Consider the following 26930-nt stretch of genomic DNA (forward strand, 5'->3'; position numbering starts at 1 on the left):
CTAGTGACGGTGACCGGTCTGACTGCCCTCTTTGTCAGTGTCCAGTAATGGAAGGGCTGTAGGGAAAGTGGGGGGCCTGGGGCCACCTGCCACCACTTCCCTCTGACCGTGGACTGTCGTGAAGCCTTCTGGCTCTCAGTTTTATCGTCTGTAATTTAAGTTGGGGGGTTGGGGTAGAGTTTCCAAGACCATCCCAGTTCTAACTCTAAGACCAGGTTCTCTAGTAACCTCTCGAATAGGAGTAGTGGCGCGTACTGCACGCCACACATGTGACTTTGCTTCTGGGCATCAGCCACCCACTCTTGTTTTCATTCTAAGTAGCTTGATTGAGAGAGACTTTACTGCCATGTTTGCAGTCAGGTCCTGTAACAGGAGATCAGAATATGTTCCAGTGATAACATTCCAGGAGGAAGGTCTTTTGAAACGGCTGGACCCTGGAGGAGGACTCCCTGGCTGCAGTGTGTGAACTGCAGATACAAAGCTCAGCTGGGGCCCCCGGCCGCTGAGCTGAGTCCCGGCTCTTCCTCCCCTTCCCACACTCATGGACTCCCCGATCCACCCCAGTCCCCACCACCCTCTTTTGTCCTCTCCACCTGAGGCCTGCGGGCATTGCTAATGATCAGTAGACTTGTGCTGTTGGTTTCTTAGCAGTATATTTAAGAGAAAAGTAGGGTCTTTTGTTGGTTGTCTGTTTGTTTTGTTTTTGTGCCTGAGTGTCAGAATGGGAAAAACAAAACGTGGTCCAAGAAAGTCCAGTGTTTCAGGGAAACAGTGAGGGTGTATAGGGAATGTGTTGAAACTGAGTGAATGTGCCGCACACTGAGTGGAAAGAAGGCATGTGAGGTAACGTTAGGAGCAGTGCCAGCTCCACCGATTTGAAGCGGGTGGTGTAGAGGCCCCGAGGGAGGAGACATTTTCCCCTTTGGGTGAAACGTGCGCTGGGAGTGCCCTGGGTTGGGGACACTTGGGACTGGGCTGTGTTGTAACTTCATCCTTTCACAAAATGTTCCCCATTTGCAGCAGGTTGCCCTTCAAAGCTCCTGTAAGACCCGAGCACCAGCCCTGCAAGTGCCTGCTGCTGTGGTTCAGGGTGCTGGTTTGTGTGGCCCACACTCACTATTACTGTAGGGGATCTTTTCTCAGTACCTTCTGAATAGTTCATAGTATTTCCTCCATTGACTGACTTTGAAAACTAGAATTTTAAAACTTTAAAATGTCATTTTTTTTTTAAAAAAGGAAAGCTCCTCTACCTAGCTTTTAAATTGGCCAACTTGGACGTTTGGGAAAGGCAGGAGTTACGGTGCCTTTAAAGGGAAGTGGTTCCTCTTTCAGACTCTTGGCCAGCCACCCAGTCACACTGGCTTCTCCTCTCACCTCACACTCCTCTTTGCAGATTACTTGTTTCTTCTGACCCTCTGCCCCTCTTCCACTTGTCCCTGTTTTTCAGGAAGATTGCAGTATTGTTCTTCCGTAAGCAGGAACCCCCACAAGTGATCAGTAAGGGACTGCTCTCCCTCCTGTACTGTGACCACCCCTTGGTGGTCCTAATTAGCATCAGGCTGTGTTGTGCATACTCATCCACAAGGTGGCGCCATAGGAAAGCCTAGAAGTCTTGCCTGTGTAAATAAAGATTTGCCTGTTCTGTGTTTGGCACTGAGCTTTATTATGGTCTTAAAAATTAAATTCAGTTTAAGTCAGTGTGTATTTTTAAAAATATTTTCTATGTATGAGGGAAAATGGTGCTGCTTTTTTAGAAGTGGAATACCTTAAACTTCACTTATCATGTATCTGCATGTATCTTTCCTTCCCTGGTTCTACTTGTATAACCTTTAAAGCTACTTTTGGACCAGGTGGTTTTCTTCTCTTTTCATTTGAGTGCCCATTCAATGGAGAAGTAAGGTTTTTCACTCGACGGCAAACGATCTGTATTCATGTGTCTTACCTGATGTTTCTAGTTGAGAATGCAGGTCTTTCTTTTTAAATTTTATTTTGTATTTTATTGATTCTGCTATTACAGTTCCATTTTTTTTCTCCCCTTTATTCCCCTCTGCTCTGTACCCCCTTCCCACCATCATTCCCCCCTTAGTTCATGTCCATGGGTCGTACATATAAGTTCTTTGGCTTCTACATTTCTTATACTACTTAACCTCCCTGTGTCTATTTTGTACCTACCATTTATGCTACTTATTCTCTGTACCTTTTCCCCCATTCTCCCCCACCCCCCTACCTGCTCATAACTCTTCATGTGATCTCCATTTCTGTGAATCTGTTCCTGTTCTAGTTGTTTCCTTAGTTCACTTTTGTTTTTGTTTTTGTTTTTTTAGGTTTGGTTGTTGATAGTTGTGAGTTTGTTATCATTTTACTGTTTGTATTTTTCATCTTCTTTTTCTTAGAAAAGTCCCTTTAAGATTTCATAGAATAAGGGCTTGGTGATGATGACCTCCTTGAACTTGACCTTATCTGGGAAGCACTTTGTCTGCCCTTCCATTCTAAATGATAGTTTTGCTGGGTAGAGTCATCTTGCACATAATGTTACTCTTGCATGAAAGGTCCTTGCCTTTCATGCCTTCAAATACTTCTTTCCAGCCCCTTCTTGTCTGTACAGATTTTTCTGAGAAATCAGCTGACAGTCTTATGGGAACTCCTTTGTAGGTAACTGTGTCCTTTTCTCTTGCTGCTTTTCAGATTCTCTCTTTATCTTTAATCTTGGGAAATGTCATTATGATGTATGTGCCTTGGTGTGTCCTTCCTTGGGTCCAACTTCTTTGGGACTCTCTGAGCTTCCTGGACTTCCCAGAAGTCTATTTCCTTTGCCAGATTGGGGAATTTCTCCTTCATTATGTTTTCAAGTAAGTGTTCAATTTCTTGCTGTTCCTCTTCTCCTTCTGGAACCCCTATGATTCAGATGTTGGAATGTTTAAAGTTGTCCCAGAGGTTCCCCAGCCTCTCCTCATTGTTTTGAATTCTTGTTTTTTCATTCTGTTCTGGTTGAATGTTTATTTCTTCCTTTGGCTCCAAATCATTGATTTGAGTCCCAGTTTCCTTCCCATCACTGTTGGTTCCCTGTATATTTTCCTTCATTTCACTTTTCATAGCCTTCATTTTTTCATCTATTTGTGACCATACTCAACCAATCCTGTGAGCTTCCTGATAACCAGTGTTTTGAACTCTACATCTGATAGGTTGGCTATCTCTTTGTCACTTAGTTGTATTTTTTCTGGAGCTTTAATCTTTCATTTGGGCCATTTTTCTTTCATCTCAGTGTTCCTGTTACGTAGTAAGGGGCGGAGCCTTAGGTGTTCACCAGGGCTGGGCAACCCACATTGCTGTGCTGTGGGCACTGTATGTGGGGAAGGGTCCAAGAGGGAACAGTGCTGCTTCCTCAGCTCCTGGCCAGCCATCTTTCAGTTACTTCCCCCCGTACCCACAATCAAATTGGGCCTTCTGGTGCTGATTCCTGGGTGGGTGGGTTTGTGTACGTTCTAGAACCCTGTGGGTCTCTCTCATGAACTCTCCTGTGAGGCTGGGAGTTTCTCCTGATGTCTCAACCTCCACAGGTGTTTTCAGTCAGAGGTTTTGAAGCTTTATTTCCTCACACTGGAACCCTGGGTTGTGGGGTCTGTCGTGCTCCCCAGTTGTTCCTCCCAGTTTATTCGCACTTGAATGTGGGACCACCTGCTCCATTAGCTGTCTCCTTGCTGGGTCTGCCAGCTGCTGCCTTGCACCCCGCTGCCCATCTCCGCCCCTCCTACCAGTCTGTATGAATGTTTCTTCTTTTAATTCTTTTGTTGTCGGACTTCCCTACAGTTTGATTTTCTAGCAGTTCTGGTTATTTTTTGTTTTTACATTTGTTGTTGTCCTACTTTTGGTGGTGCAAGGAGGCACAGTGTATCTACCTACCAGATTCCAGGTGTTTCTTTACAATTTTTGGTGTGTCTGATGCGTCCTTCTTTCTCTTATTAGTTTTTGATCACTTAAAGTTTAGTCTTGTGACTGAAGTTGGTTAAGTAGCTGCCTCCTTTTTTTCTCACGTAATGTGATTAACTAATACAGGTAGAGAGGAGAAATTTTGCTCCGTAAAATTAAGGAAAGATTGGCAAAGATTAAATGCACCTTTGAAATAGGTAACTTTTGAATGACTTAATATAAAACTAAAATTAAACCAACCAGGTCGTTTGATTTCAGCTTCTTGTAGGAAGAAGTGTCTTTTCTCTGACTTCCTCCGGGGGTCAGGACCGCAGACCTGGGCAGTAAGCAGTCGCCTTGTGCATCGCGCCTGAGAGTTGTCCTGACCGTTCCGAAGATGGGACTCGTTCCAGTACTGACCATCTTTCTCTCCACAGACACACAATCTTTGCCAGCAACACTTCCTCTTTGCAGATCACGAGCATAGCCAACGCCACCACCAGACAGGACCGATTCGCCGGGCTGCATTTCTTCAACCCAGTGCCCATGATGAAGCTCGTGGAGGTCAGTGGGTTCCTGCTCACGCGTGTCTGCTTGCTGTGCCCGCCCTTGGACCTGCTTCTCTGATTCGTACCTGCCCTGCCTCTGGGGTTGCACGGGATGGGTTTTAGTGGAAGGAACGTCGCCCTTGTGCTGTGATTCTCTGGCTGTAGCCCGTCCTTTCAGAACCAGTGGAAGGCCCCTGTGCTTCGTTCCCTCACAGCCCTGTGTTCTGACCCGTGGTGTCCAGGAGGGCTGTTAACTTCGTGGTTGTCATTTACTTGTTTGTGCCATAGCTGATGGCCAGTGCGGAGAAAGGCCTCAGACTGGGGAGGCAGCAGTGAAGACCCCTGGCTTAATGAGACTCAGGGAGAGCTTCACATGTTCACGTGGTCTTTTTTTTTTTTAATTGTTATTCAATTACAGTTGTATGCCTTTTCTCCCCTTCCCTCCCCCGCCCCGGCTGAACCCACCTCCCTCCCCTACGCCCACCATCCCCCCCGATTTTGTCCATGTGTCCTTTATAATAGTTCCTGCAATCTCCTCTGCACCCCAATGTTCATAGCAGCACAATTTACAATAGCCAAGTACTGGAAGCAACCTAAGTGCCCATCAGCAAACGAGTGGATCACGTGGTCTTGTTGAGGTCAGTTTGCTCCAGGCTGTCAGTGGAATTCTAATTAGACAGCCTGGTGTTACACAAAAGCCACTGTACCACCTTGTCTACCGTTCCTGTGGTGAATTTGGCCCCATTTAACAGGGCCTCAGTATTGTCCCCAGATGAGGCACATCTCTTAGGTGTTGCGATCAGAGCTATTTAAAGAGCTCCTGATAACCTTAAACATCCTGACCACAAACCTGAAGGTGGAAGAGAGTGGCCAGGGAGGGCTTCCCCACTCAGGTAGAAGCTTCCTGGTTGGGCTGCTTCTGCTTGGTTAGAGACTTGGGGACGAGGGAGATGGAGTCACAATAGACAATTTGCACCTGAGATGTGGCAGCTTGCCTTTTACAGGCGACTAATTACAGGGTCTGGGGAATAGCAGCTATTAGAGTAGCATTTGTTGTGAGGTCCAGGGTTTATTGGCCTCCAAGTGTGGGGGACTGGAGCCGAGGAGGAGGCCCCAGATCCCTGAGGGCCTCCCTGCCAGGGCGTTTGGGGCTCTGCTTTCTCCACTGCCGCCTTCTCCTGCAGGCCCCCTTCCGTCCTTTGTGCCCATAAGCATTAGCTTCTAGGTTAATGATGACTATATTTTCCTGTCAGGTGACAACTCTGACCACTCTTGTGACAGGAATCCATCTGTTCCACTAACATTGCTCCCCAGCTTCTTCCAGTTTATCCTGTTCTCTAAGGCTGTTTTTGAAGAAGTCGAAGAATGAAGTTGGGGGGTGGTGTGGGGAGTGGAGGAAACCACATTTACCCTCTTTTATGCAGAAAAGCGCAAAAGAAGGGGAATGGAATTTTTAACATTTCAGGATTTAGGGACTAATTACTTTCTTTAGTTACTATATTATGTGTATAAGTGTTTTGGAGATACAGACATTTTATAGACTTACTTTATACTCTAATGATGTTGTTTTCAACTGTGTTTATCTGAAAATACCCGTCTGTGTCTTTGGGAATGTACATTGGTTGTTAACAGCCAATGCTTGTTAGCAAATGTTAGCATTTTCTAGCAAATGTTTTCTAAAAGTGCTCTTCTCTGTTCAGTGTTCATTCCTTAACTTCAGCGCTTGCGTGTGTGTCTGAGTGGACCTTCTCTTTTACTTGGAACTGTATGTATATTTTCAGAATCTGTTGGACCTATAACAGATTACCTGTAGCATGTTGCTCTTTGTAGAATGAATAATATTCAGCCCTTCTGTTAAAAACTTTTACCATTGACTTCTTTAAACCAACAAATTAATTTTGAAACTCCATAATTAGCAGCCTCTGCCCTCGCTCCATGTGCAAAGTTCCGCCGGAGGCTTCTGCCCCCTCCTGGGGAGCAGCTCTCAGACTGCGGGTGATTTGTGACGCCTGCTCTGGCCGGTGCTACAGAGCTCATCTCCGTCCCCTGGCGCCGCGCTCTGTTCCCACTCATTTACTTCCCTTTAGTGTCAGAACACACCGCCACACCCCACGCTGTGATCACATTGAAACGCGAATGATAACTCTCTTCGTGTGTACAGCGCCTTATTCTCGCACAGACACAGCTCATTAAGCCATTCAGCGCTCTCACGAGGACGTGTCCAGTATCACTCTCCCATCTCAGAGGAGAGAGGTGAGGCCTGAGGGTCGGTCTGCCTTGCCTGAGCTCGTAGAGAGGGTCTGGGGCCGAAGCCAAGCCTGTTTGTTTTGACTCTCGTTGAAGTTTCTTAACTGGCATTTAAATTATATATAGAGTATACATATGCCAGGCTCTCTCTCCATTTGCCAAAATCTGATTCCTGAGAGGTAAATTCTCTTACTGTTTCCTGAGGGCTGACTCCAGGCGTGGTGCTTGATGCCATCCCCTGTAGATCCCAGCTGGCTGCTGCACCCTTGCCCTGTACCTCCTGGGCCCTCACAGGACTGTGGGCGCCCTCCCAGAGTGCCTGGCGGGCAGCAAGCCCCAGCCATGAGCCCCTGTTTGGTGGAAATGAAAGCCTTTCTCTGTGATGAGCCCGTTCTGAAGCAAAGGGAGCCTTTAGGCTCTGGGGCATCTGTGTATAAGAGGATGGAATAATGGGGAGACACTCAACTCAGAGGCCGGGAGATCTGTGACTTGGCCAAATCGCTCAATATTTGGGGGCTCCTTCTCTCTACTGAGAGAAGGGAGGACTCCATGCTGAGTCTTTGGGGCAGTCATCATACTGCAGTAGATTTCTAGTTACCTCCATGAAGCAGTGAACAGTAGCAAGTAAAAGGCCAGCAAAAGCCAGTATTTAGTGAGCCCTTCAGACCTGTTCGGGGCTGCACATGACGTTCTACCTCCTCAACTAATTACATTCTCACCCCAGTTCCTTGAGATAAAATTATTTCAGGGTCATGTCAGTTTCACAGAGCTGCCCAGAGTCACGGGGCCAGTGAGTGGTGCCATTGCGGTGTGAGCCCAGGTCTGTCTCAGCAACAAAGTCTGTGAAACTCCTACACATTTCTGTCTAAAGCCTCGACTTCATGTATCGTGCAGTACTTCACGATCTATAGTGGGCATTTTGGTAAGCATTTTGTTTCTGGCTTGAGATCCTTTCTATTTTTGCTGCCTCTGTGGATGCTTTTGGTCAGTGTTTCTTGAATTGTTCTATGAAAATTGTTTGCTGACTCTTGGTCATAATTCTTTCCCGTTTTGCACTTCCAGGTCATTAAAACACCAATGACCAGCCAGAAGACATTCGAATCTCTGGTGGACTTCAGCAAAGCCCTGGGAAAGAATCCTGTTTCTTGCAAGGTAGAGAATGAGTAGCTTGAAAAGGGGCGATTTTCCTGGGACCCTGACTTACTGCAGGTAGAATTCTTGCGTGGTAGAGTGATACAACTGATGGGGCGCTTGGACTGCAGGCCTGTCCATGAGCGGTGACAGCAGGCTGCGCCTCCTTTCTAGCTCGCCAGCCAGGAAGCCAGAGGCTGGGATCCTAATGGGGCCCAGCTGACTGTTGATGAGCGGCTGTGTTTCCATAAATGGATTTTGTTACCCCGTCAGCTTTAGCTTCTGTTGGGCCGCAGGGAGCCAGAACCACCCAGTGCGTCGGGCACAGCCTGGTGTACACATGCCTGCCCAGCACGCTCGAGGCTTCTGTGTCTGCCGGACCACCGCACGAGCCTAGGAGGTGACGAGCAAGGAGCAGCCGCGCCGCCCTAGGTCGGGTTAAAACAGCTCTATCTCAGTGGAATGTTGCTCTGTGGACTGTGTTGTGTTGTTTTCAGTGAGAAGTGTGGGCAGATGGAGAGCAAGCCTCGGCCTTTCTCCCTTTCTTAAGGTGCCACTGATTAGATGTAGAGTGACCCCCATGCTGTCCACTGCTTCACTCTGGTTGCCTCAATCGCTGCCAGTTTAGCTCATCTCTAGGTCCCCCCAAGTTTGGGGGCCACACTTCGCATGACTCGGCAGTGTTTCTACAGAAGCAGCTGTGTCACAAAATGCCACTACAAATTTTTATAAGTATCTCACCTGCTTTTTTGACCATAAGTTTCTGTGTTGTCGTGGTCCTTTTCGGAGCATTCTTTGCTTTCTAAAAGGTTCTCAACTTTGAACTCACAGTGTCGTATTAACCATGAAGACTCATGTCGTTCAGGATTCATGGGAGAAGTCATCTGTTGATGGGGACCCGGGAGCCAAAGAAAGCAGACCAGTGGGTGCCATTGCCCCAGTCCAGGGTAGTGTTATTGGGGAGTCTCACCATTTTAACACTCATTTGTTGTTTGTTTAGTTTTGTGGTTTTAAATCATCTGAATTTTTAAAAAATCATATTACTAACCAGATGTTACATTTGCACTTTGTTACCAGTCTATGCCGTGTTAGTGGCAGATAGTAACAATGTATTAGAAAGAACATCAGTGTGTAGCAAATCGAAAGCTAGTTAGGAAAGTGGAAGTGCAGGGTCGAGCCCGTGCACATCTTCAGCAGCGGCAGCGGGGTCAGTAACTCACGGAGAGTAAGGATCTGTCTCCTGCTGGGGTACCCGCAGCCGACGCAGGGATGGGAACTCCTTGGTCTCATAAAGTTACCTTTGTTACAGCATCCAGAACCCTTTCTCTGGGCTAGACCTTAGCACTTTCTGGGAGTCTTTGTGGGTCAGTTATTCGGGCTGTGGGTGAGGTGTCTAGACAATGTAAGGCAACCACACAGGACGGGGGTCTGCACACCTTTGTGTAAAGGGCCAGCAGTGAATACTGTAGGCCACATGGTTTCTGCTGCAGCTTCTCAACCCTGCTGTTGTAGCAGAAACGCAGCACAGACAACACATGCTGCCATGAGTGTGGCTGCGTGCCAATAAAACTTTATTTAGAAAAAAGGCTGGGGGCTGGATTTGGACTATAGGATTGTAGTGGTAATTACCAACACCTGACAAAGAAGAATGGCATTTATTGTGCCTGCAGCGTGTCTGTTTTCATAGTGAGATTCACAGGTGTAGAACAGGTAAGGCCATGGACTCTAGAGCCAGCCTGACTAGGTTAAATCTTGCCTCTGGTGCTTAGTAGCTGTGTAACCTTGGGCAAGTTACTAATCTCTCTGTGCTCAGTGTCCTCTGCCTCACAAAGAGGTAGTAATGGTACTTGTCTCTCAGGGTTAATAGGAGGAATAAATGAATTAATATTTGTAAAATACTTAGAACAATACCAGGCACATAGTAAGTATAGCGAAATATACTTAATAAATAAATAAAAGGATATGAACAATGTAAGTGATGTCTCTTACATTCCACTAATATTTTGAAACGTCTGTCTCAGCATCCATAGCAGCACTGAATATTTTAATGGGGAAAAAAATTCTTTCTCAATAATCTTACTGGCAAAATGCTATTTTGTTCCAGTGAGTATTTCTTTGGGTAGCAGTGTGTTTGAATATTTTGTGAATTTTAGCGCTCTTTCCGAGATCTTTATGTAGACAATACTAACTGTATCTGTGTAGAAACTGTATATTCTGTAAGGGGAGCAGGTATTTTTCCCAGGCTGCTTCCTGACTTCTGACCTTGTCTGTGATGTGCTTCATGTACTCGGGTACCCTGTCTTGGTTTCTGCAATAAACTTTTTGAAGATGTAGAAGCATTTTTGCCCTGGTTATAAACTCAACTTGTTTCATTAATATAATCTTGGTTAAGCTGGTAAAGGCTTTCTGTGGATCTCCGTATTCCTGGGAGATAGGGGTAGGAGATGGTCTCAGAAGAGGCCCAAACCCTGGGGCTTTGCCGCCCAGTGTACGCGTTAACTCGATGTTGTGGATTGCCTTGTGTATATTAGAAAGGGAACCCAAGGACAGGGTGAGGACTCTGCCTGCAGGGAGATCATAGCCCTTCATTAAGAGAGGAGGTGGCATTTACTCGATGGAATCAGCTATAGATAAATACCACCAAAAATATATATATAACTGCAGCCCGCCCCACAGGCCCCCAGGAGAGATCAGTAGGTGGATCCACACCCCACACTCAGCCTCCGGGAGACATGAGGAAGTGTTTCCATGTGCAGGGGATGCTTGGAAAGTGTCATCTCGGGTGGTGGGTCTTGGTGGTGTGTGTGAAGGCCCATGGTCTGGCTCTCAGGGCATCTGCTCAGTAGTCCAGGAAACCTGTTCCCAGCTCGACCATCCTGTACTGTGCGTGGAAGCAGGAGAGAATCCTGAATGGTCCAGGAATGGCTCTGAGGAAGAAGTGCTGCTCCTGTGAGGGCTGTTTGGGATGGAGCAATTCTTTTTTTAGATCCCTGACAGGAATGTGGGCAAGGAGAGGAGGAAAGGGGCTACCATTAGAGCACAGGACAGTATGCCCAGCAAAGGTGGTTTCCGACGTATCTTCACAACTTGGCACTTAGAAAAGATTACTCCCGTCTCACAGATGATGAAACTGAATTTCAGGGTGGTGCAAGGTAAGAGTTAGAATGTGAGCCCCGGTCTCCCTGCCCCAAAGCTGTGGTCTTCTAATACCCCCTACCTTGATCGGCCTTTATTTCAGGATCCATGCAGTGGAGACATCTGGTAAGGCCGTGCTGTCACTTTAAACCAGTTTCGAAAATGTATAGCTCTGTAAATCTGGGTAACATAACCTCAGGTGAGAAGGGACAACCCGGTGACTTCACAAAAGGTAAAGTTCAATGAAAATTCACTAACCCTTTATTTTTCTGTCTCCTAACACAGGACACTCCTGGGTTTATCGTGAACCGCCTGCTGGTGCCATACCTCATGGAAGCAGTCCGGCTGTTTGAACGAGGTAGCTGTCCTGAGCTGGGCAGGAGTAGCAGGTCTGGGAGGCACTGCTCTCTGGAGTCCTCATGCGGGGTCTGCAGGAAGGGCGGGCTGTGCAGGGCAGGGGAGGTGCTTCCATTTTCCGGCTGTGTGACTCGGCCTTGCCCTGGGCCCTGCTACCTTTGCCACTGTATTTCCAGGGATCCCTGGGTTCCCTGTGAGGCCTTTGAGGTGTGGCTCTAAGACCCTCCACCATGGTCCCAGCTGGAGCAATTGCACAGCCAGCCCGGGTTTATAGCCTGGGTCTTTTTTGTTGTTGTTGTTAAAAGATTTATCACTAAAAATAGTAGTAATAGTGTAAAAATCATTGGGTCAGGTGGCCTTTAAGGTTCTAAAATTGAGGCTGCGAGCAACCCAGAACTTCCAACCAAGATGGAGGCGTAGGTAGATACACTTTGCCTCCTCGCACAACCAAAAGAAGGGCAACATATTTAAAAACAAAAAATAACCAGAACTGCCAGAAGATATAGAACTGTACGAAGTCTCATAACCAAGGAGTTAAAGAAGAAACATTCATCCAGACTGGTAGTATGGGTGGAGACGGCAGCTGGGTGGAGAGAACTTGCAGCAAGGCGGCAGCTGGAGAACTAGGCGGTCCCACATTTGTGTGCGGATAAACCAGGAAGAACAACTGGGGGGTGACACAGACCACACAACCCAGGGTTCCATCTCAGGGAAATAAAGCCTCAATACCTCTGGGGGTAAAAACCTGTGGGGGTTTCAGAGGCAGGAGTAACACCCAGCCTCCCAAGAGAGTTCATTGGAGAGACCCACCCACCCGGGAATCAGCAGCAGAGGGGCCAATTTGACTGTGGGTAGCATGGGAAGTGACTGAAAGCCAGTAGAGAGCTGAGCAAGCAGCACTGTTCCCTCTCAGACCCCTTCCCTTACAGGCAGCAACACAACACAGCAATGTGGGTTACCCTGCCCTGGCGAATACCTAAGGCTTCACCCCTTACAACCTCACAGCTGCTCTGAAACAAAAAAAATATGCCCCTAATGAAAGAACAGATCAAAGCTCCAGAAAAAATACAAATAAGTGACAAAGAGCCAACCTATCAGATGCATGGTTCAAAACACTGGTTATCAGATGCTCACAGAATTGGTTGAGTATGGTAACAAAACAGAGGGAAAAGTGGAGTCTGTGAAAGTGAAATAAAGCAGACTATACAGGGAACCAACAGTGAAGGGAAGGAAACTGTGACTCAAATCCACAGTTTGGAGCAGAAGGAAGAAATAAACATTCAGCCAGAACAGGGTAAAAAAACAAGAATTCAAAACAATGAGGAGAGGCTGAGGAACCTCTGGGACAACTTTAAACGTTCCAACATCCAAATCATAGGGATGCCAGAAGGAGAAGAGGAAGAGCAAAACATTGAAGACTTATTTGAAAAAATAAAGAAGAAAACTTCTCCAATCTGGCAAAGGAAATAGACTTCTGGGAAATTCAGGAAGCTCGGAGAATCCCAAAGAAGTTGGACACAAGGAGGAACACAGCAAGGCACATCATAATGACATTATCCAAGATTAAAGATAAGGAGAGATTATTCTATCCAGCAAAGCTATCATTTAAAATGGAAAGGCAGATAACATGCTTCCCAGATTAGGACAAGTTAAAGGTATTCATCATCACCAAGCCCTTATTATATGAAATGTTAAAGGGACTTATCTAAGAAATAGAAGATCAAAACTATAAACAGTAAAATGACAACAAACTCACAACTATCAACAACTGAACCTTAAAAAAAAAAACCCAAACAACTAGAACAGGAACAGTATCACAGAAATGGAGATCACATGGAGGGTTATCAGTGGGGAGGGGGAGGTGCAGAATGGGGGAACAGGTACAGGGAATAAGCATAAATGGGGAGTTCCAGCCAAGATGCAGGTATAGGTAGAAACCCTTTGCTTTGTCACACAACCAAAAAGAGAATAACAACCAATCTAAATTCAATAAAAACCAGAAGTGCCAGAAAATCAAACTGTATGGAACTCCGACAACCACGGAATTAAAGAAACAGTCAACAGAACAACCAGACCGGTAAGGTGGCACATGGGGAGAAACTATGGTGAGGCGGCAGGCTGTGGGGCTGGGGCTGGCTGCCGTGGGGCTGCAGGCTATGTGGGAGGGGCTGACTTAAGGGGAAACTGAGACTCTGAGGTGGTTGTGGACTATGGCAGTTGGCGAGGTGGGAGAAACTCCCTGTTTCACATGAGAGTTCATTGAAAAGTGAGCTAGAGAGAGCAGGCAAGCTGTCTTGTTCCCTCTCTGGCCCCGCCCCGACAGGCAGCCCTCTAGCGCAGCAGGAGGGTTGCCCTGCCCAGGTGAATACCTAAGGCCCCGCCCCCTTACAACTTAACAGGGGCCCCAAACAAAAAAATAGGGCCCAAATGAAAGAACAGAGCAAAACCTCAGAAAGAGAGCTGTGTTGAGGAGATAGCCAGCCTATCTGATGGAGAATTAAAAGCCCTGGTAATCAAAATGCTCACAGAACTGATTGGGCTTGGTGGAAAAATGAAAGAACAAATGAAAGATACCCAAAATGAAATAAAGCAAAATATTCAGGGAACCCACAGTGACAGGAAGGAAACCAGGACTCAAATCCATGGTTTGGACCAGAAGGAATAAATAAACATCCATCAGGAACAGAATCAAGTAACAAGAATTTAAAAAAGTGAAGAGAGTCTTACAAACCTCTAGGACAACCTGAAATGTTTTAATATCCAAATCTCAGGGGTGCCAGAAGGAGAACAACAGCAAGAAAGTGAAAACTTATTTGAACAAATAATGAAGGAAAACTTCCCCAATCTGGCAAAGGACATAGACTTTCAGGAAGCCCAGAGAGTCCTAAAGAAGTTGGACCCAAAGAGGAACACACCAAGGCACATCATCATTAAGTTACCCAAGATTAAACACAAAGAGAGAATCTTAAAAGCAGCAAGAGGACAGGAAGGAGTTACCTACAAAGGAGTTCCCATAAGACTATCAGCTGGTTTCTCAAAAGAAACCTTACAGGCAAGAAAGGACTGGAAAGAAGTATCTGAAGGCATGAAAGGCAAGGACCTACATCCAAGATTACTCAATCCAGCAAAGCTTTCATTTAGAATGGAAGGGCAGATAAAGTGCTTCCCAGGTAAGGTCAAGTTAAAGGAGTTCATCATCACCAGGCCAGTATTATGTGAAATGTTAAAGGGACTTATCTAAGAAAAAGAAGATCAAAAATATGAACAGTAAAATGACAACAAATGCACAACTATCAACAACCAAACCTAAAAATACAAAAACAAAAGTGAACTAAGGAAACAACTAGAACAGGAACTGAATCGGAGAAATGGACATCACATGGAGGGTTTTCAGTGGGGAGGGGGCGGGGAGTAGTGGGGGGAAGAGGTACAGGGAGGAAGAAGCATAATTGGTAGGCATTAAATAGATGAGGAGAGGTCAAAAATGGTAGAGGAAACAGAACTCAAAGAACTTACGTGAACAACTCATGCACATGAACTAAGGCGGGGGGATGCTGGAGGGTTGGAGGATGCAGGGTGGAGGAGGGATAAGGGGGGAAATTGGGAAAACAGTCATAGCATAATCAATAAAATATAATTTTTTAAAAAGCATAGATGGGATGTACACAATAGACAAGGGGCCCTGGCTGGTGTGGCCCAGGGGATTGAGCACAGCCTGTGAACCAAAGGGTCGCTGGTCTGATTCCTAGTCAGGGCACATGCATAAGTTGCAGGCCAGGTCCCCAGTAGGGGGCTTGTGAGAGGCAACCACAAATGGATGTTTCCCTCTCTTTCTCCTCCCCATCCCCTCTCTCTAAAAGTAAATAAATAAAATTAAAAAAAAAAATAGACGGGGAGGGTAAGAATAGTATGGGAAATGGAGAAGCCAAAGAACTTTTATGTATGACCCATGGACATGAATTGAGTTGGGGAAATGATAGTGGAGGTGATGTGTAAGTTGTAAGTCAGAGGAGGATAAAGGGGACGAAAAAAATGGGACAACTGTAATAGCATAATCAATAAAATATATTAAAAAAAATAAAATTGAGGCTGCATGATAGGAAGTAACAGGGCTGAATGTGCCAAGGACCGTGTCTAACAGTTCTGTTGGCCTTGCTCATGGTGCCACGATGGGTGTTGTTTTTTTAACCCTGGGAGAGGTCCAAATGTTTTCTTAGCGTTTGTCGATAGAAACGTAAGACTTGGGACCTGGCCCAGGTTACAAAATGTCCTGTGGCCTCTTGCCTGCCTTCCCCACCAAACCGGGAAGGTAACTGTCACATCTGCTTCAAAGGCAAACAGACCTTAATAGGACGGGATAAAAAACAAATGTAATTGTTTCCAATTACTTCACAAATGCTTGTTCCCAAGAATGTCATTTTTGAAACAAAACGTTTATACCAGCTCTTCTGGAGAGATGAAAGCACATTTGCTTTCTCAAAATCTGCTTTAAATATTAAAACTTTTCTCTGTTTCAAGCATTTGCCTCAGTTTTGCTCAAGATCAAACCAACACTTCTGTGTTTATCTATCAGCAAATGTGCCTAATTACACCTCAAAGAAGCGGGAAGTGTTTTGCCCTACCTTGAAAGGCGGGGTTGGTTTTTTCATGTAATGTGTTACAATGTAGCATGTGGGTGATCCACCTCCTAATGGTGTTTTTCTCACTGAAACATACTGTCATTTTGATAGAGTTTCAGATACACCTTGTAGCTGATTGTAAGTGGAAAGTCCTCTTCTTGCCTCTGGTCCCTTTCTAAACAGGTGGACTCCCTTTGACCCGCACTGTCACTAGCGGCCTGTGAGGTGAAGCTGGAAGGGGCATCTGACCCCATGGGGGAACTGCTCTTAGTTTGATTTGATGCTGCCCCAGCACCCTGTCATTGCTGTCCCTTTGTCCCTTTCCCCACAGCCTTCATGGACCCTCTGACCCAGCGCATGTGCTTCTAGAGCAGCTGGGTGTCGGGTCTGGCGTGGGCGCTTTCTCTCAGCAAGCCACCTTGTGGTCTGAACCCCTTTTGTCACACCTCAGCTTCTTACCGCGTCCCTGCCACTGCCTCAAGGTTCTCCCTTCTTCAGCCAACACAGAGGTGTGTTTAGGTGCACACTGGCCACCCAGTTTCCACTTGTCTGCACCAAGCGGCTGGCTGACCTGTGTCCATTTGACTTCAAAACCTGAAGCCATTTTGGATCATCCTTCTCTTGCCTGTCACATCTGTTCATTTGTCACTTTTGATTCCTCCCGGTCACCCCAGTCCCCCCATGCTAGTCAGCCTGTCTCAATAAAGTGAGGCTCCTTCAGTCAGCAGAGGCATTCATGCTACCTCTGGTCCTTTTCTAACTGGTCTCGGCTGCCACGCTTTTATGGAAAGCAGCCTGCTGTCCCAGAGGTGAGGAGGCAGTGCCGGCTGTGTCTGCCCTGCCCCCCAGCCGGGGGAGCCCCGGGGCCCAGCACAGAGTCGTACAGAGAAGTCAGTGACTTCTCTGGACTCATTTGAGGAGGACTCCATACAACACTGTCTTGGTCAGCTCGGGCTGCTGTAGCAAGAATACCGTGGACTGGGTGACTTATAAGTAACAAGTTTATTTCTCACAGTTCTGGAGGCTGAAAGTCTGAGATCAGCGTGACAGCACAGCTGGGTTCTGGTGAGGGGCCCTTTCCAGTTGCAGACTGCTGGCTCCTGGCTCTGTCCTCACGGGGAGACTGCAGAGCTAGGGAGCAAGCTCTTAAAGGGGTTCTAATCCCATTCATGGGGCTCCACCCCCATGACCTCATCTAATTCTAATCACCTCTCAAAGGCCCCACCTTTTTATATCATTGCATTGGGGATAGGGTTTCAACATCTGAGCCTGGGGGACACAGACATTCACCCCATAACAAGCACTGTGGATAGGCCTGTGGTGCGAGTGCTCCACCCAGACAGGCTGGCACAGGGCTCCTTGGGGTGATGGGGGCTAGTCGGGACGAGGGGTGGGCATCACAGCAGGGGCCATCTCAGTTGTCATCTGCTCAAGCATCCTGGGCAGCTGGACAGCTGGCAGAAAGTCACAGGCTGTCACCATCCCCCTCCTGCCCCCGTGGTGTCTCAAGGCACTCCACTGCCCCCTCGCCTCTGCGCGGATGCTCTGCACCGTGGGTGGTCTGCGCTGGGCCTCCATTCTCAGTGCCCTTCAGCTCTGTCTTCACTCTTCCCGGTCTCATTTGTTCCTACTATAGTTACGGCCTGATTGGTGGGGTCGGTCACCCTCATCCCTGTGGGTCAGAGCTCACTCTCCAGACCTTTGAACAGGCTGGTGCCCAGTAGCAGACAGCTGACCCCATCAGATGCCACTCTGACAGATCACAGCTCGGGCAGGGCGATGGGGCCACGTGGTTAGCTCTTCTCGGGCGACACCCTGGGAGGCCCCCAGTCACTAGATACCTGCTTGCAATGTCACTCCCCTCCTCCGGACCTTCAGTGGTTCTGTCATCACCTGCCAAGTACGGCGCCCCTGCCTTCTTTCCTTACCCTCTGCCCCTGCCTTCATCACCACACACCTCACCCCCACCTTGTCCTGGCGCCCCGCCGGAGTGACCTCAGGCCGCAGGCTGGACCTAATCTGTGTTTTTACCACCCTTCTCCAGTGTCTTCTGTCCTCTTTTCTGTGGCAGTGTCTGGGTCTTCATCTCAATATCACACAAAGTGCCGGTGTAGGACCGGCATTGAGGTTGCTATTGCTAAATAAAGGAATGCTGGCTGTGCAGAGGTTCTGAGCCTTGTTGCTGTGACCCTGGTGGTGGTTAATGCCAAGAATGACTGGTAGGTGGCGCCGATGAGCCAGCGAAAGGGCCACATTGGGGCAGGTCCTGAGATCCCAGGTTCGGAGGATGCAGAAGATCTGGGAGTCCACTGAGGAAGCTTTTCTTTGTTGTCTGGAGTTAAGGGCTCTTAACTGGGTACAAGGACGCCCTGAACCTCTTATGGTTGATGCAGGATTCTGTGTGTATGGACATTTTTTTTGGAGAGGGTGTCAGATTCTCAGTGATGTGCTTCACTGTGAGGAAGGTTAGGAAGTATTGGTCTAAAACGCGATACCGCATTGAACGCCCACACGGCACACCAATCTTTGTATGTGTGTTTTATTTACTTCTGTCTCTCTTCTTTTTGCCTCTTTGCCTCTGTATTACTAAGAGTAAAGTTTAGAGTTGTGCTGACTATGTAAAACCGTTTATTTTTTTAGATATGCTGTGTGTGTGTGTGTGTGTGTGTGTGTGTGTGTGTGTTTGAAATGGTCGAGTGAGTGTCTGAATCTAGAATTACAGTCTTGCCTCTAGGATTCATTGCCTGTCCTTGAATGTAGATTTGATTAAATGAGTTTAGGTAAGTTGGGACCATTATGCTCTCAGATTTCTGTCCCCAGGGAGTCTATATTCCAACGAGAGGAGACAGCCCCTAGTCACTAACCAACGGATAACAAGTTAGGTTGTGACCAGTAACCTCTGGCAGGGGTCCTAGCCGAGGGCCCGACAGTTGCCGGTTTATATGCATGGGGAGAGATGGCACTCTGAGCAGATGTCAGATTCTGAGGACACTGGGCACCAGGCACAGGGGGCAGCAGGTGCTGAGCCAGAGGAATGTGCTAGGCTGTCATTCCAGCATTCCGGCTTTGACACTGTAGACGCCTTGGGGCTTAATGAAATTCTGTGAGCAGAATCCACTTTTCCATGTTCTTTCTCATTCCTGCCGTGGTACGTGCTGTTCCTGCTGCCTGGAATGCCCTTCCCTGCCCACTCTTCCCTTGGAATTCTCTTCGGGAGTTTTAGAACCTGGGCCTCGCGGTGGTTTTGGTAAAGTAATGGAAATGTGAGTAGACCTCTCCATCTTTGCCCACAGAGCTGTGTGAATCTCCAGCACTGGTTATGGAGGGATGTCTGATTTACACCTCCGAGTCCTCCCCTTGTGTCGTGAGCGCTCGTACTCCCGTGGTCGTGGTGGTTCTCTGGCTCACTCTGAGTCCGGGTGCCTGGTACATAGCAGATAGGAGTGCGAGTGGGACAAGTGAGTGAGGACACCCGATGGGGCTCGTGCATGTGATCATTTTGTTCTCTTGGCCTCCTTATGGCCTGAACCTCCAATCCTGATTCTCAGGATCTCCTGACCGAATAGTGGAGTACTAATAATGTCACCCTTATCAAATAGTTGGTTGGTATTTTAATCACCCTGGACTGCCTTGAAATCCTTTAGCATTACTTTATTACTCAATATGCTTTTTAAAAAGCCGTTAAAGATGTTTAAGTAGTTCCTGTTTCTCAAGCCCCCAAATCTGAAATATTTAGGTAGGACAACTCTGAGTATTTTAACACTTTAGTATAATTACCCCTTTATGCTTTGGAACAAAATTCTAGATAGCTGGTATTAGAGACTCTTCCCATTCCTGGTTTCGGAGAAAGAGGACAGGTGGTTCTCTGTAAAGACCTCTTGTGGTCCTAGGACAATATGTTTAGGATACAGTTCCAAGGAAAAGCATATTGGCCCTTGTCTTAGTCTTCTCACCACATTTTCTAACTTGCATGGCCATCTAAATCAGGGTTGGGCTTTTCTTTGAATATTATGTTGGCTGAGGGGTTTATGTCAATGTGATTCTACGGGAATACTCACCACTTGTAAAACCAAGAAAGCTAGAATGGAAAGATATGTATATAATAAATACAAATGGACATATATAATAAATGCAAAAACATAAAACTTAGTTCTTTAAAAAAAAATAAGTCCATTTATCAATCAAAAACCTACTCTAGCTTTAAATGATATTATAGTAAATTATTCCAGAGTTGGAAAACTCCAAGCCATTAGAAAGTAACTCATGTTTCCAGGCCACTGGGGCTTTATCTCTCCAAGGACAGAGTTCACCTCACAGAACAGCCTGGTGGAATAGCTTTGAAATCTTGTGACTTATTTGGCAAAATCTTACCCAAGCTAGAAATCCTGACTCTGAATATTTTTTGAATGTGAAAATATGTAGAACTAGTAATGCTGGAACTGATGGCTTGACAAGGAGAATTGTGGGAAAGATGGTGGTGACTCGGGGCTGCCCTCTTCTCCCCAGGTGACGCATCCAAGGAAGACATCGACACTGCTATGAAGTTGGGAGCCGGGTACCCCATGGGCCCCTTTGAACTTCTGGATTACGTCGGGCTGGACACTACCAAGTTCATCATGGACGGTAGGACTTGGGATTCCCTGTGTCTCTCTCTGAGTTGAGGTAGTCCCTCTCGACCATGACTTCTAATGCCTACTTAAAACAAATGGTAAGGGTCTCAGTAGACTTTTCGAGGCCTGCCCGCACCAGCTTAGATTCGAGTTAATACACAGATGGCGGGAGAAGGAAAGATGCGACTGTCTAGTGTCCCCTCACAGGGTACCTTTTTTATTTTTCATTTTCCATTTTTGGGTAACGATAGGTTCACAGGAAGTTACAAATACAAAGCGGGCAGGTTCTGTTTACCCCTTTTCCCAGTCTGCCCGATGGTCCCATCTTACGTGACCGCGGTGCAGTGTGGAAACCTGGACATGGACATCGCTGCCTTGCATCATTCCCTCATGTGTTCTGATCGGTATAACCTCCCCTGCAATCAAGATTCACAACCATTTTTTTTTTTAATGTGTCCATTTTAGGCCCTGGCCAGGTGGCTCGGTGGGAGCATCATCTCCGTACACCAAAGTTGTGTCCCTGGTCAGGGCTCTTAGAAGAATCAACCAATGAGTGCATACATAAGTGGAACAACAAATCGACGCTTCTCTCTCTCCCTCTCCCTTCCTCTCTCTAAAATCAGTTTTTTAAGAAAGTGTCCATTTTACTCTAGAGGCTCTGAAGATGGTAAAAATAATTGTTAAAATTGCACTACTGAAGTTGAATGTAGCTGGTACTACCAAGTTTCACAAAGAATACCTACGTGTTTGGGAGGAGTGAGGAAGGTTGTACTTGGAGCATGACCCTTAGAATTTTGAGAGGATGTAAAATACCAGTGGCAGCAAATTCAGATATTTGACATGTTCCGCAAGTTGTTTGTGCCGACGAGGGCCACCGCCAGAGATGAACCAGAGAGTTCAGGGGGGCCGCGGCGGAGCCGGAGCCGGGCCTCAGCGGCGTGGGGGTTGGAGGCAGGCAGCACATCTCCTTTGGGGCTCCCGGGCCTGCACCGGCTCAGCCTTCCTCTGCCTCTGCTGTGTTGGCCCGAGGGGCACCACGCCCAAGGGGCTCTTCCCCATCAAAGTAGGGACCCTTCCCCTCAAGCCCTGCCCCTAGACTTGCCCTGGGAATGCTGAGATGCAGAAATAGACCCTGCACTTCGTCGTAACCCCTCTCCCCTCCTCTCAACAGGGTGGCATGAGATGGACGCACAGAACCCCTTGTTTCAGCCCAGCCCGTGCATGAACAAGATGGTAGCAGAAAAGAAGCTTGGCAAGAAGAGTGGAGAAGGATTTTACAAATACAAATGACAAGTGCAGGTTCTCCGGCTCCAGGAGGAACCCTGGAAGCTCGCACCAGCAGTTGCCCCAAGTGCCTGCGGGAATGCTCTTGGGCCAGACGTTCTCTCACACAGCACAGTCTGTTAGATGTGCGTTTTGATTATAATCTAGCTGACATAATTATTTACATATAGCAGAGTCCTCCATTGAAAATGAATGCCCTTTTTTTAGTCTGTTCATTTCTGTGTTTTCTAAAAACCTTTACACCCTTGGTGCCTTGGAGCAAACATTTTTTTTGAACCTCATCATTTTCACAACTCATTCCCCAAACTCATCCACCCGTCGAGGGGAAGCACTTCCTCCGAGAGCAGCCGGGTTCATCGCCGCCGAGGGGGCGTGGCTGGGGACGTGTCCGTGGTGTGTCTGAGGTGGTGTAGGCAGCGGCATCGCACGGCGCCTTCCTGAGAACGTTCACTACCTGCAGCTTCAAGCCTTCCCATGTGTCCTGGGCTTGACCTAAGTGCCCTGTCTCTATTCAACTCGTCATCAACATGCGCTGCCCAATTGGCAGGAATGTGTCCATGTGCTTGGGTTGCTGGAAGAGGTTTCATCCACATCTGAAATCAGAATGATTGTTTTTTTTTTTAAATGAGAAATCATTACTGCAAACTGCCTATAAATTGACTCCAATAAAAACATTCTTTTAATTTGTGAAAATTTGAATTGAAATAAACATGTATAATTCAAAATGATAATATACTTAAACGGTTATAAAAGTAAAGCTCGGTGAGCTAGGCGAGCCTCTGCCCTGTCGCTAGTGTGTCGCTATTTTTGGAAGTGGCCGAGGTGCGGAGGTGGGGCAGGCGGTGTCCATGTGCCCCTCACCGCAGGTGTCGCTCCAGATTTTTTGCCAACAAAGAGAAATAATGTTAACGTGAGCTGCTGCTTCTACTTTTTAAAGTTTTTAAAATTTTTGTGTTTTTCCATTGCCCTTTACATTTAATACTATTCTGTGTTAGGTCCAGGTGTACAGTGTAGCGGTTAGACAATCACATACGTTACAGAGTGCTCCCCGACAGTCCCAGTCCCCACCTGGCACCACACAGTTACTACGGTGTCATTGACTGTATTCCCTACGCTGTACTTCACATCCCTGTGCCAAGGTCAACTTCGTTTTTAAATCATTTTTATTTTTATTTTTCACCATTACCGTTTAGTCCCCACACGCCCGCTCCCCTCTGTGATCATCACCCCAGTGGTGTCCGCCTCCGTGAGTTCCTTTTCCTTTTTCGCAGCTTCTCAGTCGCTGGCTTGCGAAAGCGTCTTCCAAGGTAGAATTTTGAAGCTAGAGGGACATCAGAAACCCTGAGATGCAGCGACCTCATAACAAAGACCCTAAGTTCTATGCCCAAGGTCACCAGAACTTTTGTAGCAGAGCCAGCATTAGAACTAGGCTTTGATGATAAAATTAAATACAAAATAGCAAATTTGAGGATTTCAAATCCAGACTTTCAAATAGGACTGTCCCCAAAATGGGCATCCTTGTTTGGGGTCCTGGGTCATAAGCCTAAGGGTTAAAGAAATTTCCCCCCACCACCCAATTGAAGGGAACTTACTAATTTTTTTTTCTTGCATCTAACTATAGCATAATAGGAAAATAAATATGTATGTACATTTCTACCACACACAGAACCTGGTTAGGAAACTTGTAGGTTATTCTTATAAAACGTTTCCTAACGAAGAAAAGGAAGCACCTGTGGTGCCGCCACTGTTTCCATTACTCAAGGTCACCCTTGTGGTCCCGCCGCCCACTCGCTCTGGGGCTGGCTCTCGACCTTTGGCATGTGTTCTGGCCTTGGGAGGGGCTTCATTTCCTTCTCCCTGACTGGACTGCCCGCAGGATGTGGGCTCTTGCCCCGAAAATGTCCGGGCTCTTTCTTGACCACTGAATTCCAGGGAAGAGAGAAAACTCAGCAATGGGACCACCAGCCTGCCAGGATGTGAGGGTCGGGGTCACAGCCGTCTTTTTCTGGCTGAGGTTCTTAAGTGCACTTTCAGCCTACCAGCAAGTCGAAACCCTGGCCTCCGAATACGCTTTTATCATTTTCAAAAGTCTTGCTGTGCATGTTTGTGACTGGGAAGCTTTTTGAACATCCTCACAAATGCCTTCGGGGAGAGTGGCGTCCTCAGTAACTACCAGGTCTTAGGTCAAGAGGGTACTTTCCCCCTCTTCCCTTTACTCCCTTCTTAGTGGTTATATTCCTATCGTAGAAATGAAAATTTGAGATTAGAAGGAAAAGCACACAATTGATGAAATGGCTTGTTGGAAAAAGATTGAGTGAGCCTCTGAGCATAGCTAGAGCTCACCTAGACCTCAGCTGAGCAAGGTGGTGTTCTCTGAGATAGGGGTTTTTTCTTCTTCTTTTTTAAAATGTGTATCTTATTGATTATGCTATTACAGTTGTCCCATTTCTTTTTCTCCCTTTTACCCCCCTCTGCCCTGCATCCCCCTCCCTCCAGCATTCTCCCCTCCTTAGTTCCTGTCCATGGGCCATACATACAAGTTCTTTGGCTTCTCCATTTCCTATACTATTCTTAATCTCCCCTAATTGGGCCTATTAATTATGCTTCTTATTCCCTGTACCTTTTCCTCCATTCTCCCTCGGCCCCTTCCTGCTTTTAACCCTCCATGTGATGTCTATTTTTGTGTCTGATTCTGTTCCTGTTCTAGTTGTTTGCTTAGTTTTTTTTTGTTTTTTAGGTTCCGTTGTTGATAGTTCTGAGTTTGTTGTCATTTTACTGTTCATAGTTTTGATCTTCTTAGGAAAGTCCCTTTAACATTTCATAGAATAAGGGCTTGGTGAACTCCTTTAACTTGACCTTATCTGGGAAGCACTTTATCTGCCCTTCCATTCTAAATGATAGCTTTGCTGGATAGAGTCATCTTGCATGTAGGTCCTTGCCTTTCAAGACTCTGAATACATCTTTCCAGCCTCCTATTGCCTGCAGGGTTTCTTTTGAGGAATCAGGTGACAGTCTTATGGGAATTCCTCTGTAGGTAACTGTCTCCTTTCCTCTTGTTGCTTTTCAGATTCTCTCCTTGTCTTTAATCTTGGGAAATGCCATTATGATGTGCCTTGGTGTGTGCTTCCTTGGGTCCAACTTCTTTGGGACTCTCTGAGCTTCCTGGACTTCCTGGAAGTCTTTCATTTGCCAGATTGGGGAAGTTCTCCTTCATTATTTTTTCAAATAAGTTTTTAATTTCTTGCTCTTCCTCTTCTTTGGGCACCCCTATGACTCAGACACGTTTAAAGTTGTTCTGGAGGTTCCTAGGCCTCATTATTTCGAATGCTTGTTTCTTCATTTTCTTCTGGTTGAATGTTTGTTTATTTCTTCTAGTCCAAACTGTTGATTTGAGTCCTGGTTTCCTTCCCTTCACTGTTGGTTCCCTGTATATTTAGTTTTATTTCACTTTGTATGGCCTTCACATCTTTATTTTGTGGCAAATTCAGTCATTTCTCTGAGCATCTTGATTACCAGTGTTTTTGAACTGTGCATCTGAGAGGTTGGCTATCTTTTTGTTGCTTAGTTCTCTTTCTGGAGTTTTGATCTGTTCCTTCATTTGAACCATATTTCTTTGTCTTGGTGCACCAGTTTGGATGAATGTTTCTTCTTTAACTCCTAGGTTGTGGGACTTCCATACAATTTGATTTCTGGCAGTTCTGGTTGTTTTTGTTTTTAAATTGTTGTACCTTTGGTTGTGGGAGGAAGCAAAGCGTGTCTCCCTATGCCTCCATCTTGGCCAGAAGTCCGTACTCCCTGAAGAATAGTTTTAATGCGTAGGAAGATATCTTCATAAATAAAAACTATGGACCTTCAAAGTGCATAAGATTCACTGTTAATAACAGTTTTATGTGGGGGAATGGTTGGCTAGCTTCTTTTGACATCAAATGTAAATTGTATTTCAGTTTTGGGCACAGCATGGGGCGAGGTTGGGCCAGATTTTGGAACTGAGAAACTGGTATAAAATGATTCCCCACTGAGTGCTGTTAGATAGAAAGTTTTCTGACTCATTAACAGGTCAGCTCTCAGAAGCTCATTGCAGACTGAAGCACTAGTTGACAGAGAAGGTAGAACTAATATGTTAGTCATGACTTATACAACATACTTTCTGCTTTCTCTCTTGGTTTTTCAATTACACTTTTCACACATTTGAAACAAGCTTTTGTCTTGTCCCGTCTTGATTTTAATCCCTTTAACATTTCAACCAAAGTAACCAATTAAGTCTACTAAAAATACAAGGTATGACTATAATAATTTTGTGAGACTAATTTTTTGTAAAGACATTGATGCTACATAAATAGTAACAAAAATTGCTTTGAACAATGGAAGCATTGCTGTTTTCAACCCATTTGGTTGTGTAAATTCTATTTTTAAAATCAGTCTCAATATTTCATAATCAGGGTTTTTATTTCTACAGCAGAAGAAATTTTAACTCCTGAAAGGCAAAAATCCCATAATTGATACCCATACAGTGTTTTATTTAAAATCACCAAATGTAGCTGTTGCAGAATCAACCAGTTCTGCAACATGGTAAATGGTTAATACCATGGGCTTTGGAATTAAACAGACGTGGGCTCTAGTGCTCAGCTCCGCTGTCTTCACCTGTGCAGTCCTGGGGGTTGTCTTCGGCGTCTGTCTGGGAGAGTGGGCAAAGTGGGGCCCGAGTTCTGTAGGGCTGTTGAGGACCAAATGAGACGATGGGCATCACGTGTTGAGCGCACTGCGCTGCATGATGCACCCACTGTGACAAAGTCCTCTTTGCCCAGTTTGGAAGGCAGCCACAGCTCCTTCACAGCCTCCGGCTCACAGAGTCGGAACATCGTCGCTTGAGGGGAAAGAGCTGAAGATTGGGAACAGCCCCAAGAGTCTTATAAACGAGTCTTAGAAGTTAAGTTGTGGGTCTACCTGGGTAAAAGATGAGCGCTGGAGCTCCACGCCCCGCCCCCAGCCACCATGGAAGGTCTTCCCAAACTTCTGGGGAGGCGCTGGCAGGGGACTCAGGAGGGAGGCGCAGGCAGGAAACCAGTGAGCTGCTGGAGGCGGCTGGTGCTAGT

At 46.5% G+C, this 26930-nt stretch overlaps 1 protein-coding gene across 1 annotated transcript in view; it reads left to right on the plus strand.

The window, feature by feature from the left end:
* The window catches only part of HADH (hydroxyacyl-CoA dehydrogenase), a 52642-nt gene extending 30112 nt beyond the window's left edge, over positions 1-22530 (plus strand). Inside the window, exons 4-8 of the mRNA XM_024551194.4 lie at positions 4344-4470; positions 7764-7853; positions 11253-11325; positions 20450-20566; positions 21725-22530. Of these exons, the coding sequence (XP_024406962.1) occupies positions 4344-4470; positions 7764-7853; positions 11253-11325; positions 20450-20566; positions 21725-21843 (526 nt within the window). The 3' untranslated portion in view covers positions 21844-22530. The remainder of the gene's footprint in view (positions 1-4343; positions 4471-7763; positions 7854-11252; positions 11326-20449; positions 20567-21724) is intronic.
* The last annotated feature ends 4400 nt before the right edge of the window (positions 22531-26930 follow it).

The sequence above is a fragment of the Desmodus rotundus genome, chromosome 4, assembly GCF_022682495.2.
Source record: "Desmodus rotundus isolate HL8 chromosome 4, HLdesRot8A.1, whole genome shotgun sequence".
NCBI lineage: Eukaryota > Metazoa > Chordata > Mammalia > Chiroptera > Phyllostomidae > Desmodus > Desmodus rotundus.